Source organism: Aquarana catesbeiana, linkage group LG01, assembly GCF_042186555.1.
Source record: "Aquarana catesbeiana isolate 2022-GZ linkage group LG01, ASM4218655v1, whole genome shotgun sequence".
NCBI lineage: Eukaryota > Metazoa > Chordata > Amphibia > Anura > Ranidae > Aquarana > Aquarana catesbeiana.
In genome coordinates this window covers 902,358,393-902,377,230 of record NC_133324.1, presented here as the reverse complement: position 1 = coordinate 902,377,230, position 18,838 = coordinate 902,358,393, and the positions used below count along the sequence as shown (strand labels likewise).

At 42.1% G+C, this 18,838-nt stretch overlaps 1 protein-coding gene across 3 annotated transcripts in view; it reads right to left on the bottom strand.

The window, feature by feature from the left end:
• REEP1 (receptor accessory protein 1) overlaps positions 1 to 18,838 on the bottom strand; it is a 169,955-nt gene that overhangs the window by 78,694 nt on the left and 72,423 nt on the right. For all 3 annotated transcript variants that reach the window (XM_073610975.1, XM_073610974.1, XM_073610976.1), the window contains exon 2: positions 11,949 to 12,021. In XM_073610975.1, coding sequence (XP_073467076.1) covers positions 11,949 to 12,021 — 73 coding nt within the window. The remainder of the gene's footprint in view (positions 1 to 11,948; positions 12,022 to 18,838) is intronic.

Below are 18,838 nucleotides of genomic sequence, written 5' to 3'. Positions count from 1 at the left end.
ACCACCCCAACCTGACACTATACCACACTAACCTACCACTATACTGCCACAACCTGACACTATACTGCCCCAACCTGCCACTGTACTGCCATTATTCTGCCCCAACCTGCCAACCTGAGTTCTGACCTCACCCCGTTAGAACACCTTTGGGATAAATTAGAGCGGAGACTGTGAGCCAGGCCTTCTCATCCAACATCAGTACCTGACCTCACAAATGCGCTTCTGGAAGAATGGTCAAACATTCCCATAGACACACTCCTAAACCTTGTGGACAGCCTTCCCAGAAGAGTTGAAGCTGTTATAGCTGCAAAGGTGAGCTAACTCAATATCGAACCCTATGGACTAAGACTGGGATGGCATTAAAGTTCAGGTGTGTGTAAAGGCAGACGTCCCAATACTTTTGACAATATAGTGTATGTACTGTATATAGCACAATAAATAAGGAAATGATTAAGCCAATTAAGAATTGGCATTTTTGAGATGATAGATTTTTTCTTAATTATCTTAATTTTATAATTTACTTATTTATTATGATGTAAATAATTTTGTACATCTTTATATTTTAAAAAATGTATATTGTTTTTTTTTCTGTTCCTTGTTTTCCTGTGAGGATGCTTTTCTATGTATAACTGTATATATCTGGTAGAATATTTTGTCATTACGTTTATCTGTTTTTCTTTCACTTGTTAGCTTCTTATATGGCATTATAATTCTTATAGGGCAGTATAGTGTCAGATTAGGGGGGTATACTGACAGATTAGGGCGGTATACTGGCAGGTTAGGGTGGTATAGTGGCAGGTTGGGGCCGTATAATGGCACATTATGGCATTTATAATGATATGGAATTAATGATGAGGTCTCTAGGATCCTGAGGAAGCAGGCACTCCCGTGAAACGTGTTGATCCTATCATAGCGAGCATCTTGATATCCCAACTAGGTTTTTCAGGGATTGGTTGTTGATATGATTTTGACCTCAAATGTAATTCCAGTATTGTCTTAACCAATGTCAGAATGTTTTTAATGTATAGATTTAATAAAATTGTATATTTTTATTTTCAACTGCGCTTTTGTGTTATTATTAGAGGCACATGCAAAGTTGTGTTTTTTGTGATTTTTTTTTTATATTACTAATTTGGGGTAACTTTTCATCAACCCGTTTTTTTACACAGTTCTTTAATTTGGTCGATCTTATCAAAGTTATTAAATTACCAGCTGGGAACTGGGTAGGAACACAATAATTTCAATTGTCCTATTCTTCAGCCACCACGATACCATAGTTAAAGGGGTTGGGCTTTGCAGGAAGCAAATCTGTCGCCTGACATTTCACAAGCTGTGGGAGACGTAGCTTCACTATGAACGCCTTTGGCTGCCACAGAGGAACAGTGGAGTGACACTAATAAATATAATGCACCACACTATGTGCAGCTAACGTTTGTCTAAGCTAAAACCATTTTTTTCTGCACTTAAGTTTACAACAAAAAAAAATGTAAAAGGCTAGGAAACACTCCAATGTCTGTCTCTCCAGAAATATCTGACTGTACCCTGAAGCTAATGTACTTCTCTGCTCCATGGCGCTAAAATGGATTTTTCCATCTTAAATGTGGTTTGGTGTTTTGTCATGTGGTTCATGGGCTGACTGCATAGCCGCCAACTCTCCATCTTTTGGGCTCTTTAGCTACGTGTTCCTTAACCATAAAGCAGTAAAGTAAAGTAAGTAGCTCATACTAGCTTTATGTTCCTATAAATTACAGCTCCTAATTTTAAAACAGTAGTGTATAGGAAAAGCCGGGAGGTTAACATATTTTTCATTGTCTACCTTGAAGGAGTTTTATTTCTTTACTATTTATCGTTTTTATTTCTTTAGGCTACACATTATTTTTATTGTTCTAAATAGTCATCAGTGTGTTTATGGGATTTGTGATTTTATAGTATCTGTTTTTGCTGATGTTGAAATTGTAAGTTACTCATATACGAAATGTGCATTTTGTGAAAAAAAAATTATGTTCTGTTTTTTTTTTTTATTTGCCTGAAATAATAAAAGGGTTTAAAGTGTTAGTAGTAAAAGAGGTAATTATTTCAGAAAGTTGTGTGGTATGTGACCGAAGGCGTATCAGAGGCCCTGTAATATGCTTCAGAGTAATCTAAAATTGTTGTGTGGCTATAAAGTATGGTACAACACCACCAGCAACCAAGGAGAGACTAAACAGCATCATTATCAGTAACCAACATACAACTGTGAGCCACACCTCCCTTATCTCTCTGTACACACATATACGCATAATAAACCAAGAAGTCACTAAAACACTCATTTTATAAGGTAACATACAATACTGCATGCAGTTGTAAAAACATATTGCATTTCTTCCAGTGATAATATAATGATCTGGTGGACCATGTCCAAAGGCTTTGTAGAAAGGAGAGCCCATCCCACGGTTTATTTTGGCAGTTTGGGCCATGTTTTGCACAGAGAAACCTTCAGAAATTGCTAAAACAAATCCCTTAACACCTCCTCAGGGGGCCCAGAAGGGCTGCAGGCTCCAGATTTTGTGTCATGTGGCTTTGCCCTCCCAGATCTAAGTTGCCCCCCCCCCAAAGCCCCCTGATCACCCCCTCCGCCCTGGATGCTATGCCGGGCTGCTGAGCTCCTTTCCCATTACAGCACTCTATACTGTTCCTCCTTTAACAGGGCTGAAATCACATTCCTTTACAACACAGCCAGTTAGCCATGATCTGCACAGGGTGTATCTGCCTACTGCAACTACACTGCCGTTCCGACCTGAGAATTTCACAGGTCAGAAGGGCAACATAAAAGCCAGATACACCCTGTGAAGACTGACAGACTGTGTGTAAAGGAATGTGATTTCAGCCCTGTGTAGTGTGTGTGTGTGTGTGTGGGGGGGGGGTTTACAGTGCTGGGATGGGAAAGAAGCTCTGCCAAGTGACCTGCCAAGGGTCCCTGTCCTCTGATTCTCCAGTGGTAATCCCTGTCCTCTAATGTAAAGAGGAACTCTGGGAACTCAAAACCCTTAAGCCACTTTGAGTATCTTGGCGTGCGGTGGATGTATCTGAACGGACGTTGGAAGTAGTGGGGGGGTCCAGGTCAATTCTTGCAATTTTTGCAAGCTTCAAGCTACGCCTCTGGTTGACGGTCTAGAGGACCATGGCAGGAGGCTTATGCAGAGATACTGCAAAGAAGAACCACGAGATAGAGTACTGTTTGTTTTGACACACTGATGGTGAGAACCCTTGCAAAGGAAATTATTTTGCTGTGAACATTCACCTTCTTCAATAAAAGTGGGCAGAAAAAGACGTAAAATGAACTTTGTGGAGTGGACTCACTGGCGCTACCAATGAGCTAAAATACCCCAAATCATCACAGCATCCATCATTAGTAAGGTCCTCTCATTAAAAGGAAAGGGAACTACCCAATTTCATGTCTTCGACATTTTTTTTACTGGAGCTAAACAGGTTCTGATGTGATGGTCATCTTCTCCTACAATCACCCAAGTGAAACAGATTTTTTTTTTCTTACTGTAAAATGGCAGCATCCCTTAAAGATTCAGATTTTAGATTTAAATATATTGGGACACCCTGGATCGATCATTATTTTCCGGCTGGCTTCAACTGCATGTCGTTGGACCTCTAATGGAGTAGCCTTCGGGTCTAGTGTTGTTGCAGTGGGGATTTATCCCCAGGTGAACGTTATGCATATTCCCTGGGACTGTCCCACCATACAACTCTACTGGCAAAAAGTGATTGCTGGTGTTAGACCACTTCACACCATCTCACTCATCCCCTCCAAAAATTCTTGCCTTGTTAGGTTTGGGTGATAATTTAGCCCCTTCTATAGCAATCAAGATGTTACCTAACTTATTGTTCTTCTGTGTTAGAAAGCTCATTATTTTGTGTTGGGAAAACTCCAGTGTATCCACACTACAAGCTTGGAAAGCCTTAGTCAATGCAACCTTACTCTTTTATACGTTCAACCATGCCAACAAAGGTCTATCTTCCAAGTTTGATCAAATCTGGGGATGCTGAACAAATTCATTTAACAAAAGTGACTTTAAAGCTATCTCCAATGGTTTTACAAACAAAGAAGAAACACAATTAAAAATAATCATACATCTTTATTCATACATATTAAAAATACCTTTAGATGTGGGTTGATCCGAGGTCCTGAGGAAGCTGGGTTTTCCATGAAACGGATCTCCACCTCCCGCGAAAAGTGTTGACCCACATCTAAAGGTCTCCGGGGACTCTACTATTTAGGTCCCTATACTATATATAACCTAACTGGCATCACATTTTTAAAAGATTTGATATATATTTTTATTATGTATTAATAAAGATGTATGATTATTTTTAATGACGTCTTTTTTTTTGTAAAACCGTTGGAGATATATTTAAAGTCCCTTTTGTTACATGAATATTTTGGTCGTGCACTTTATTAGGGATGATATTCCCCAATGGGATTATACACTATATTGTCAAAAGTATTGGGAGGCCTGCCTTTACACGCACATGAATTTTAATATCATCCCAGTCTTATGCCCCGTACACACGGTCGGATTTTCCGATGGAAAATGTCCGATCGGAGCGTGTTGTCGGAAATTCCGACCGTGTGTGGGCTCCATCGGACATTTTCCATCGGATTTTCCGTCACACAAAGTTGGAGAGCAGGAGATAAAATTTTCCAACAACAAAATCCGTTGTCGGAAATTCCGATCGTGTGTACACAAATCCGACGCACAAAGTGCCACGCATGCTCAGAATAAATAAAGAGATGAAAGCTATTGGCCACTGCCCCGTTTATAGTCCCGACGTATGTGTTTTACGTCACCGCGTTCAGAACGATCGGATTTTCCGACAACTTTGTGTGACCGTGTGTATGCAAGACAAGTTTGAGCCAACATCCGTCGGAAAAAATCCTAGGATTTTGTTGTCGGAATGTCCGAACAAAGTCCGACCGTGTGTACAGGGCATTAGTATGTAGGGTTCAATATTGAGTTGGCCCACCCATTGCAGCTATAACAGCTTGAACTCTCCTGGGAAGGCTGTCAACGAGGTTTAGGAGTGTGTCTATGGGAATGTTTGACCATTGTTCCAGAAGCGCATTTGTGAGGTCAGGCACTGATGTTGGATGAGAAGGCCTGGCTCTCTGCTCTAATTCATCCCAAAGGTCTTCTAATGGGGTGAGGTGAGAACTCTGTGCAGGCTAGTAATGTTCCTCCACCCCAAACTCACTCATCCATGTCTTTATGGACCTTGCTTTGTGCACTGGTGCGTAGTCATGTTGGAACAGAAAGGGCCGTCCCCAAACTGTTCCCACAAAGTTGGGAGTATTAAATTGTCCAAAATGTCTGGGTATGCCGACGCCTTTAGTGTTCCCTTCACTGGAACTAAGGGGCCAAGCCCAACCCCTGAAAAACAACCCCACACCATAATCCCCCCTCCGCCAAATGATTTGGACCAGTGCACAAAGCAAGGTCCATAAAGACACGGATGTGCGAGTTTGGGGTGGAGGAACTGGCCTGCACAGAGTCCTGACGTCAACCTAAAAGAACACCTTTGATTTGAAGTAGAGCGGAGACTGTGAGCCAGGCCTTCTCGTCCAACATCAGTGCCTGACCTCACAAATGGGCTTCTGGAAGAATGATCAAACATTCCCATAGACACACTCCTAAACCTTGTGAACAGCCTTCCCAGAAGAGTTGAAGCTGTTATAGCTGAAAACGTGGTGGATTTGTCTTGTCTTGTTGAATGTGTAATAACTGATGTCTATTATACATCAAAATCAAAGTAAAAAGAATAAAAAAATATACATTAAAAAGAATAAAAAGGAAAGAAAACACTTAAGTCAACCTTGCAGCAGTGATGAAGATGGGGGTAAGATAAATATAAATGTAACTTATTTCTTCAGAGGTACATTTTAGAACTACTAACATTAAATTATTTTTGAAGGGGTAATGGGTTCAGATTATATAGGAAATGGTTAGAACCCTGGTTATTCTGCTGTCTGTGTACTGTTGGAGAGATTGCCCTTCACTTTTTCTCTGTGGGCACAACAGGAAGTGAGAGGAAATCTCTCCTAAGGTTGATGTATCCCCTTACACCCTGTTCACACTGAATGTGGCTTTGAAATCGCACTGCTTCAGTGCGATTTCAAAGCCGCCGGTCAGTGCGATTTTAGGTGCGGCTTGCCAACATCTGTGCGACTTCATGCATAGATGTCTATGCCAGTCGCACATGGAATCGCCTAAAATAGTGCAGGAACCTTTTTTAAATCTGTGCAAGTCGGCGTTGCACTGATTTGAACGGTTCCATAGGCACAAATAGGGTGCTTCTTGTCATGCAATTTTAAACCGTCAAATCGCAGGACAAGTCGCACGGGTGTGAATGGGAGCTTAGGCAGTTTTCACCAGAACAAGAAAAAGGCAATATTACCTAAGATAGAGATTCTATGTGAATCCACCTATAGTGCAAAAATTGCTGCCGCCTTTCTGTTCAGAATTCCTATTAAATGCGCGTTAAAGACTCCAATCCAACCCCACCGCTCCGTCCCTCCTTGGTCCGGATGTCACCTGTGCTCACCACACTGACAGGAATACCAAAAAGAAAGGAAGCCACACTTAACAATAAAGTGTTGTGCTAAGCAATCAATATCCAATATCCATGTATAAAATGCCAATATAAATCTTATAAATGCATATCTGCGTATAAAGTGCCAATATAAATACAGTGGAACCTCGGATTACGAGTAACGTGGTTTATGAGCGTTTTGCAATTAAAAAAAAATCCTGACTCGCTTTGTGAGCCTTGTCTCGCAAGATGAGCAGGTTTCAAGCCGCTGGGTGTGCAGTACCGCATTTGGCCAGAGGCGCATGGGTGCCAGTGAAAAACTCCGTTCCCTAGTGTCTCTGAGTGTTTCCAAGTGTCGCCGGCGCCCATGCACCTCTGGCCACATGCGGTACTGCAAAGACAAGCAGTGGCTCTGGAAAGGATTATCTGAGTTTCCATTATTTCCTATGGGGAAACTCGCTTTGATATACGAGTGCTTTGGATTACAAACATTCTTCTGGAACGAATTAGGCTTGTAATCCAAGGTATTACTGTATTATAAATGCATATATAAAGATACATACTTCATGCCATATAACTACAATAAAGTCTTGTATTGCTCAAATATTTCATAACATTCTGTGTACAAACATGCTTTAATAGTGAAAGTCCATGTTGAACAATATGTTAAAGATCCCCATATAGGATATATAAAGTGAAGATCCTTGTGAAAAGTGCTCCAAACTTAGAAATACGTGCCAGCACTCCCGTGCTCCCCCTTTGTGGTTATCCTCACCTCAAAGCGTGTGACCGCAAAAGTAAGATTTGTCTAAACATGCTGATGATCCACCCCTGGGCTCTATGGAAATAACTGCTCAGGTGTCCTGGATCCTCCTAGAGTGGTAGCATCATAATAATGGAAAAAAAATGAACTGGATAGTGTAATATCGCTTTAAAATGCCTTATTTAAAAAAAAAAAAATACAGAATGGGTACTCACATGTTCACGGTGCTTGCAGCGCACCAAACTACAACAGGCAAATCTGTGTGTGCCCGTGGGGCAATCGTTCTGTGTAGCGGTCTTCACAGCTGCTGCTACCAACACAGTCCTGTCCCCTCCCCAACGCGTGACAACACAGGGAATTACGTGTCTTCCTCAGGGGGATTTGCCTGAGGAAGACACGTGATTCCCTGCGGAGATCGCTACACGGAACGATAGCCCCACGGGCACACACAGATTTGCCTGTTGCAGTTTGGTGCGCTGCAAGCACCTTGAACATGTGAGTACCCATTCTGTATTTTTTTTTTTTTTAATAAAGTATTTTAAAGGATCACTAAAGATATATATTTTCTTTTTAAATAACAAACATGTTATACTTACCTCCACTGTGCAGCTCGTTTTGCACAGAGTGGCCCCAAACCTGGTCTTCTGGGGTCCCTCGGCGCCCCCCCCCGCAAGGACTCAACACCTTCATGCGAGCTCCCTCGCATGGTGTTGAGTGCTTGCGGGTACGCTCCCGTGATACAGCTGGTGGCCATAGCTGCTCACTGTATCACTTGGCCCCGCCCCCCGGCGCGCCGCGTCATTAGATGTGATTGGCAGCAGCGTGAGCCAATGGCTACGCTGCTTTCAATCCATCCACTGTAACCAATCAACGGCCAGGCCGACCTGCGAAGAGGATGTCGGGGGCGAGCGCGGGACTTTCGAGGGAACAGGTAAGTAAAACAGGGGGGCAGGGGGGGCCGGTATTGTTGGATGTTTTTTCACCTTAATGAATAGAATGCATTAAGGTGAAAAAACTTTTACCTTTACAACCCCTTTAACCACTAAGCCACCGCCCACCGTCATATGACGGCCGGACGAGGCTTCTGTTGTTCTGGGCGGACGTCATATGACGTCCTCGGGACCCGGTGCGCGTGCCCGGCGGCCGCGATGTCCGCCGGGCACCCGCGATTGCCGGGTAACAGAGCAGGACCGTGGATCTGTGCATGTAAACACAGGTCCACGTCCTGTCAGAGAGGAGAGGAGACCGATGGCATGTCCCTTGTACGGCGTGTCCCTTGTACATAGGGACACCGATCGGTCACCTCCCCCAGTCAGTCCCCTCCCCCCACAGTTAGAATCACCTCCTTAGGTCATACATTAACCCCTCGATCGCCCCCTAATGTTAACCCCTTCCCTGCCAGTCACATTTACACAGTAATCAATGCAATTTTATAGCATTGATCGCTGTATAAATGTGAATGATCCCAAAAATGTGTCAAAAGTGTCCGATGTGTCCGCCGCAATATCGCAGTCACAATAAAAATCGCAGATCGCCGCCATTACTAGTAAAAAATAAATAAATAATAAAAATGCTATAAATCTATCCCCTATTTTGTAGACGCTATAACTTCTGCGCAAACCAATCAATATACGCTTATCGCAATTTTTTTTTACCAAAAATATGTAGAAGAATACGTATCGGCCTAAACTGAGGAAAAAATTTGTTAAAAAAAAAAAAAAAAAATTGGATATTTATTATAGCAAAAAGTAAAAAATATTGTGTTTTTTCAAAATTGTCCCTGTTCTTTTGTTTATAACGCAAAAAGTAAAAACCGCAGAGGTGATCAAATACCACCAAAAGAAAGCTCTATTTGTGGGGAAAAAATGATAAAAATTTCATTAGGGTGCAGTGTAACATGACCGCGCAATTGTCATTCAAAGTGCGACAGCGCTGAAAACTGAAAAATGGCTTGGGCAGGAAGGGGGTGAAAGTGCCCGGTATTGAGGTGGTTAAACGTTATTACACTATCCAGTTCGTTTTTCTTTCCATTATCATGATGCCATTCTAGGAGGATCCAGGACACCTGAGCAGTTATTTCCATAGAGCCCAGGGGTGGATCATCAGCATGTTTAGACAAATCTTAGTTTTGCAGTCACATGCTTTGAGGTGAGGATAACCACAAAGGGGGAGCACGGGAGTGCTGGAACGTATTTCTAAGTTTGGAGCACTTTTTACAAGGATCTTCACTTTATATATCCTATATGGGGATCTTCAACATATTGTTCAATATGGACTTTCACAAATAAAGCATGTTTGTACAGGGGATGTTATGAAATATTTGAGTACTACAGCACTTTATTGTAGTTATATGGTATGAAGTTTTTTTTATATATGCATTTATAATATTTATATTGGCACTTTATATATGCATATTGGATATTGATTGCTTAGCGTGACACTTTATTGTTAAGTATTTATTTTTGCACCTATGGGACTGTGAACATTGTCAGCGGCTGAATTTTTGTATGCATGTGTGGATACACAAGCATATGTATCTTATTACACTGGTAGTATTTAGTAATAGCTCGCAAGACCTTTATTTTATAGAAAGGAAGCCACAGCATTTGTATTCTAAGTGAACTCAAATAACATCTTCATCTTAGCAGGCATGGGATGGGAACTGCTTCCCGACCACTGCATGACGATATACGTCGGCTGAATGGCATGGGTGAGCAAAAGGGCATACAGGTATGTCCCCTTTAAGAAGTGGCATTGCCCGCTGCGTTCTCCGTGACTGTGGGTCCCGCAGACTTGATGTCCGCGATCGTGTCACGGAGAGGTAGAACGGAGAGATGCCTTTGTAAACAAAGCATTTCCCTGTTCTGCCTTATGTCATGACAGAGATCACTGCTCTCTGTCATCGAGAGCAGTGATCGCTGTCATGTGTGTTGAAGCCCATCCCCCCCAAAGTTAGAATCACTCCCTAGGACACACTTAACTCCTTGATCGCGCCTTAGTGTTAACCCCTTCCCTGCCAGTGTCGTTTACACAGTAATCAGTGCTTTTTTATAGCACTGATCGCTGTATAAATGACAGTGGTCCCAAAATAGTGTCAAAAGTGTCCGATGTGTCCGCCATAATGTCGCAGTCACAATAAAAATCGCAGATCGCCGCCATTACTAATTAAAAAAAAAAATTAATAATAAAAATGCCATAAAACTATCCCCTATTTTGTAGATACTATAAATTTTGCAAAAACCAATTAATATACGCTTATTGCGATTTTTTTTTTTTTTTTTACCAAAAATATATAGAAGAATACATATCGGCCTAAACTGAGGGAAAAAATCTTTTTTTTTTATATATTTTTGGGGGATATTTATTATAGCAAAAAGTAAAAAATATTGCTTTTTTTTTCAAAATTGTCGCTCTTTTTTTATATATAGCGCAAAAAATAAAAACTGCAGAGGCGATCAAATACCACCAAAAGAAAGCTCTATGTGTGGGAAAAAAAGGACGTCAATTTTTTTTGGGTACAACGTCGCACCACTGCGCAATTGTCAGTTAAAGCGACGCAGTGCCGAATCGCAAAAAGTGCTCTGGTCACAAAGGGGGCAAATCCTTTCGGCGCTGAAGTGGTTAAAGTGGTGTTCCGGCCGAAATTATACTTTTTAAATAAAAATACCCCTATAATACACAAGCTTAATGTATTCTAGTAAAGTTAGTCTGTAAACTAAGGTCTGTTTTGTTAGTTTATAGCAGTAGTTTGTTATTTTATAAACACAGCAGGCCGTGGCCATCTTAAGTGTGGGCATCTGAAGCCAGACTGTATTTCTTCCTGGATCTCATCCTTGCAGATCTCGCACATGCTCAGTGCAGCACAAGCAGCGTAATAGGTTTCAGGTCAGGTTTCCATAGCAATGGCAGTGTCAGAGGAAGTTGCCGCCCCTACCCAGAAGGCATTGCAAACAGGAAATGATGCGATGGGCCACGACCAGGGAGGAGGAAGTGAAAAATGAATACAGCAGATATACAGTAGGTGCTGAGAAAAAAAATAAAAAAATATCCAATTTGTTTACAGTGCACAGTATAGTGAGGGGTGCTGAAGAGTTGTAAAAGTGGGTGGAACTCCACTTTAATGTAATTCTCAGGTCCAAACAACCTTTCAGTTTCCAACCCATTCAATGCAGTGTTCACACCAATTAAAAAAAAAACATAAGCACATAAAAATGAACTATAAAACTGGTAATATCTTGGGTCGCTTTCAGTGGTGGTACCGCCCGCCGAATGCAGGAAGCCACTTGATTATGGCTCCAACCATGAAGTAAAGCATCACAGCTGTAGTACATGTACAGCGTTGAGTAGCGGCAGGACCGCCTGCTTTTACTACCCCCTGGCTACCTGTGTGAACGAGCCCCTAAAGTAAGATCAAAGAATATGATTGCTGATTAGCTGCCATGTGTTACTGCACTTACTGTATCTTGCTCTTATGGAATAAGCCCATTACAGAAGAACATGATTCATGTACAAATGGATCCTGTAATTATCTGCTTGTCATTACTGAGGCAACCCTAATGCCAGACACAGAATAACGTGAAATTAGATGATTAAAATGAACACTTACATATTCTTTTATGTCTTTGGACTTAACAGCCTTGTAGGAATAATAGGCAGGATAAAGAGTGCCAAAGATCAGCCTGCAAAAGAGAAAGAAAATATGAGCACAAAATATTAATGCATTAATTGTAGTAGGATTATATAACAATACAATACCACTATTCTGGTACAGGTTGGGCAATGAAAGCAATCGTCAGACTGGCAGCAATCAGTAACTGTTGTCTTTTATTCTTATTTTATAAAAGAGGTCCACAGTTCAGAATGATGGAAGTGTGACCAATAATGAAGTCACCTTTGATAGAATATTTATGAGAAGGGGTTCAGCATTCAGGGCCCAGGGGTTTCCCTGGAAAAGTAAAATGCTAAGGTCTGTCTCTGCTGACTTGTGTCCTTCATCCTCTTCCAATTTATTTGGATCTTTTAGCAATTTTACCAAGGAGAAATTACACTTTGGGATTTCAGACAAGTCATTGCACTGAGGCCTACATGCGGAGTGTCTAAATCTTTTACCCTGGCCTTCACTTTGTGCATCTAATTAGCTAAAGTGTACTCTGAGGATGTGCAGAATAAAAGCATGTGACAACTGGGTTAAAGTTCTTCTATTTACACATGGGTAGATAATCAAGATTGAAATGATTTTGTTTTAAAACATTCTCCTGTAACCTGTGAATTGTTCTCTTCACTAGCTTTGTAAACTATGGAGATATCAGAAACGAAAATCTGAATTTAGTTCACAGGTTACAGGAAAATATTTGAAAATGTAATCATTTCTATCTTGTGTATCTATCCATGCGATTTATGAAGTGCACTGCCTATGTGGGCTCTAAAATATATACAGTGATACCTCGGTTTGCGAGTAACGCAGTATACGAGCGTTTTGCAAGACAAGCTATACAGTGCCTTGCAAAAGTATTCACCCCCCTTGGCTTTTTACCAATTTTTTACATTACAGCCTTTAGTTCAATGTTTTTTTTTAATATGTGATGGATCAGAACACAATAGTCTAAGTTTGTGAAGTAAAATTAGAAAAATCTATACATAAAACAATTTTTCAGAAATAAAAAACTGATATGTGGCATGTGCGTATGTATTCCCCCTTTGTTATGAAACCCATAAAAAGCTCCGGTGCAACCAATTACCTTCAGAAGTCACATAATTAGTGAAATGATCTCCACCTGTGTGCAATCTTATGCCGCATACACACGAGCGGAATTTCCGACAGAAAAAGTCAGATGGGAGCTTTTCATCGTATATTCCGACCGTGTGTATGCCCCATTGGACTTTTTACGTTGAAAATTCAGACGGACTTAGATAGAGAACATGTTCTATATTTTTCCGACGGAACAAATTCCTATCGGGAAAACCGCTCGTCTGTATGCTGTTCCGACGTACCAAAAATTACGCATGCTCTGAAGCAAGTACGAGACGTTGTACGTGTTGTCCCGTCGTACATGTTGTATGTCACCGCGTTCTTGACGGTCGGAATTTGGTGTGACCGTGTGTATGCAAGACAGCTTGAGCGGAATTCCGCCGGAAAAACCTTCAGAGTTTATTCCGATGGCAAAACCGGTTGTGTGTACAGGGCATGTGTGACATGATCTGTCATTACATATACACACCTTTTTGAAAGGCCCCAGAGGCTGCAACACCTAAGCAAGAGGCACCACTAACCAAACACTGCCATGAAGACCAAGGAACTCTCCAAACAAGTAAGGGACAATGTTGTTCAGAAGTACAAGTCAGGGTTAGGTCATAAAAAAATATCCAAATCTTTGATGATCCCTAGGAGCCCCATCAAATCTATCACAACCAAGGCAGCACAGAGACCTAAGGTAACCCTGGAGGAGCTGCAGAGACTGGAGTATCTATACATAGGACGACAATAAGCTGTACGCTCCAAATAGTTGGGCTTTATGGCAGAGTGCCCAGAATAAAGCCATTACTTTCAGCATAAAAACAAAATGGCACATTTTGAGTTTGCGAAAGGGCATGTGGGAGACTCCCAAAATGTATGGAGGAAGGTGCTCTGGTCTGATGAGACTGAAATTGAACTTTTTGGCCATCAAAGAAAACGCTATGACTGGCGCAAACCCAACACATCACATTACCCAAATAACACCATCCCCACAGTAAAACATCATGTTGTGGGGATGTTTTTCAGCAATCGTGACTGGGAAACTGGTCAGAGTTGAGGGAAAGATGGATGGTGCTAAATACAGGGATATTCTTAAGCAAAGCATGTACCACTCTGTGTGTGATTTGAGGCTAGGATGGAGGTTCACCTTCTAGCAGGACAATGACCCCAAACACACTGCTAAAGCAACACTTGAGTGGTTTAAGGGGAAACATGTAAATGTGTTGGAATGGCCTAGTCAAAGCCCAGACCTCAATCCAATAGAAAATCTGTGGTCAGACTTAAAAGATTGCTGTTCACAAGCGCAAACCATCCAACTTGAAGGAGCTGGAGCAGTTTTGCAAGGAGGAATGGGCAAAAATCCCAGTGGTAATATGTGGCAAGCTCATAGAGACTTATCCAAAGCGACTTAGAGCTGTGATAGCAGCAAAAGGTGGCTCTACAAAGTATTGACTTCAGGGGGTGAATAGTTATGCACATTGACTTTTTCTGCTATTTTGTCCTATTTGTTGTTTGCTTCACAATAAAAAAAAAAAATCTTCAAAATTGGGGGCATGTTCTGTAAATTAAATGATGCAAATCCTCAAACAATCTATGTTAATTCCAAGTTGTGAGGCAACAAAACACGGAAAATGCCAAGGGGGTGAATACTTTTGCAAGGCACTGTATATATTTTTTAAATCCTGACTTGATTTGCGAGCACTGTCTCACAAGACGAGCAGGACTTAAGCCGCTGGTGTATATATTACTGTATGTGGCCAGAGGTCCGGAGGCACTGGTGGCTCCCAGCGCTTCCTGGAGAACTTGGAGAAACTCCCAGCTGGGTGGGGCGGGCATAACGTGCGTTGGAGCACCCGAAAGTGTCAACAGTTCCCGAGTGTCTCCCAGTGTCACTAGCGCCCCCGCACCTCTGGTCACATACAGTACTGCATACACCAGCAGTGGTTGTGGAACGAATCATCTGAGTTTCCATTATTTCTTATGGGGAAACTCGCTTTGATATACGAGTGCTTTGGATTACAAGCATGCTTCCTGGAACGAATTATGCTTGTAATCAAAGGTATTACTGTACAACGTAGGTGGTACCCCTCGGATGCTCTTCAAAAACAGGAGAACATATTTGTTGCTCTCCAAAAAACAAGAGAACCTACTGTACATGTGGCTTTCCATTTTCTTTGATTTGATATATCACAAATACCAAGTGGATGGGTACCTGTGGAATTAGAAATATTGGAATATCTATTTTTTTTCACAGATACTTGGAATTAAATGAATACAAGATATACGTATAAAGATATTTATCTTGTTAAAGTGATTGTAAAGCCTCAAGGTTTTTCACCTTAATGCATTAAAGTGGATGTAAACCCAATTCATGAAATTTGAGCTGGGCACATATATCTGCAGTAGGGGTCAACCAATATCATTTTTTCGGTGCTGATACGATACCGATATTTCGGCAACCTCTCAGGCCTATAGCCGATATTGTCTGCTGATATTCTGTACATTTAGAAAATAAAAATTTACACTTTTTTTTTTTAATCACATCCCTTGTGACAGGTACTCTTTATGGGACCCCAAACCCCTCCTCTGCATTGAAAGTATTCAAAACGTCAAGATCAGCATTTTTGAATACTTTCTCTTTTTTAAAACTGGTGCCTTTAAGATGCCAGTAACTCGAGAAGTGATGTCATGACATCGCTTCTGGGTTACTAGATCTAAGACCCGAACGTAGCATCGGCTTTGTTCGTGTCTTAGGCCAGCCGGCGGACGTTCCGGCTGGTTCCTCTGGCCTTCCGGTGGGACGGGAGAGCCTGGGCGAGTGGCAGAAGGTGGCGGGAGGGGGGATGTCCCCTCCCGCTGCGTGTAATAACAGCCGAGCAGCTGCTGAGCCGCATCGGTTGTTATTACAAGAAAGCTGACCGTCCGCTCTAAAGAACGGTACCAGGGTGATGCCTGCAGCTGCAAGCATCACACCAGTAAAACCCTTTGAAGCAATATCAGTAATATCGGTCTAGTTTGCGACTGATACCGATTTTTCAGAAAATGCTGATATCGGCCTGCAATAATCGGCCTTACCGATAATCGGTCGACCCCTAATCTGCAGTGCTTTCTTATCTCTCTTCAAAGTCCTATGTCCTGTACCTTTCTCCTGCACAGTTCTTCTGTTATCAGACTGATGACTTCTGACAAGTTCTCCGACACAGGAGATAAAACCAGGCTGAGTTTTATGTCGGGGAGGATGCTATAAACAGATTAGCAGCAACAAAAGTCTCTACCTATGAGGAGAGGGGGTGTGTGCCTTTCCTCCAATCAGCTGTCTTAGCTGTATGCCCAGACTTCACTGCAGTGCTGAACAGGAACAGAAAATCTGTAACAGGATCTGAACTTTCTAAAGAATATATAAAGCTGAAGACAGGAGATATACATGTAAAACTTATGTAGGGAGATTAGTTTCATCTCTGTGTTTAATCTGAGGCTGTACACCTCACTGGGTATATGTGAGGGTTTACCTCCACTTTTTAAAGTGATTGAAAAGGCAGAAGGTTTTTTATCATAATGCATTCTATGGATTAAGATAAGCCTTCTGTGTGCAGCAGCCCCCCCCCCCCCCAACCCCCCTAATACTTACCTGAGGTCCCTCTAGATCCAGTGATGTTGTAGGAGTGTACCTTGGCTGCCCAGGACTCCCCTCCTCATTGGCTGAGACAGCAGCACAGTGCCATTGGTTCCCGCTGCTGTCAAAGTTAGTCAGCCAATGAGGAGAGAATGAGGGCTGGGCCGGGCCATGGCTCTGTATCTGTATGGACTTGGCTCGGGTGCCCGCATAGCAAGCTGCTTGCTGTGGGGGCGCTCAACAGGAGGGAGGGACCAGAAGCACCAAAGAGGGACCCCAGAGGAGGAGGATCCGGGCTGTTCTGTGCAAATCCATTACATAGGGCAGGTAAGTATGACATGTTTGTTATTTCTCTCACTGACACCAGCAATTGGGTACTATCTCTCCCACTGACACCAGTAATGTGGCACCATTTCTCCCATTGACACCAGCAATGAGGCACTGTTCCTCCACCTAATACCAAATGTGATGTTTACTCCCACTGATGCCAGGAAAATTTCCATTCCCACTGGCCACAGTCTGCCCCCCCTAAAGTCTGAAGGACAAAAAAACTGTCCCTTTGTTTTTGAAAAAGTTTGGAGACCCCTGGTCTATAGGGTAGTTAGTACATGACCTACCCACTCTCTATCTACAGGCAAGGATATTGGGGTAAATGTAAGGGTAAGTGCCATGTAAGGTATTAAAAGGAGGCTGGTAATCACTGGTGGAGGACAGTTTAGTGCAGTACTATGACCAGGCTGGAGTTGGGAATTGTGATGTGCTGGACTTTAGGAAGATAGCCAAGTCCTGCAGTAGCCACTCTCTCCAGTAGTCCTGAGCTGGGTTCTGTGTGTCTATTGATACACACAGCGTGGCTCGGCCCCGCACTCTCCTCACAGGCTGTGATTGACAGCAGCAGGGGCCAATTGCTCCCACTGCTGCTTTCATGTCCAGTGAGGAGAGAACCTCTGCTCTCAAGCACAGTGATGGACTGATTTTAGGCTCAATTAATTATTTAGGGGAGGCTGGGGGGGAGCTGGAGCTGAACACAGAAATGTATGTACCTTAATGCAGAGTAAACCTTCTGCCTCTACAACCACTTTAACCTAAGCAATCATCTGATGGTAATTGCGTCAGCCAAATAGCCAGAGCCTCTGCACGGATAACATTTAGCTTGGGAACATCTTCACAACTTCACCTCTTGGTACATCAGCTGTACATTATTATTAATAAAATAAAAGTTCTCTGGTCATTCCAGTGATGCACTGGCCCATTCTAACCACCCATGACTAAAATATCAGTGTGGACTGGTCAAGCTAGGCAGTCAACATAGGCATGGAAAAGCAATTCATTCAAGTGTAATGGGATTTATAATTGTCTATTGCTATTTAACAATAATATAGAGTATGAGCAGTTACAGAATATTTTCTTCACTGGATAACTTATTTGTTTATCGATGACTATTTGTATAGCCCAGGATCTTCTTTTCCACCCAAGTTTGGGTGCTTAAAGGGTAAAATATAGTAAATTTAAAAAAATGATATAGAATATCCAATTACTACACAAGCCTTGTAATTTATTGTTATTAAACATTACCTCTCCTTTTTTCAGGTATGCATCTGCTCTCATTTTCTGTAAAATACAAGGCAATAGGGCAACCTGGAGGAACTTTGTACAGTGTTGGTGTACAGAACACCACCATTTCCCAGAAAAATAATTTCCCGCTTGTGTGATTGGCTCACTGTTTTTTCCAGAAGTCTCGCTAAGATACAAATCTTAAGAGTTTTATTGAAGTAAACAATAATATACAACCCAGCAGTTCAGGGTCCATAAAAAGTATTTACAGGCATAAACCGACATGTTATTACATTCCACTAGCATGAATGAAAATGCGTATACGGTACAACATGTTTTCCCTGTTCACCCCCCTCCCCCCCCTTTAACTAACCTCCAACTTCTTTAGTTATATGCAGTGCGTTAGCCCAGAAGGCCACCTTTCTATATTGTGATCAGAGCTAACCTTCGTGCTAGAGGCACAGTCTGTCCAAGACCAAATCCACTGGGCTAAGACCAGGAGTATCTAACCATGAAGACCATAAAGTGTTGAACTTTTCTGGGCAGCCCCTGTGCTGGAAGATATACTTCTCCAAGTGCAGGGTGTCCCCGATTT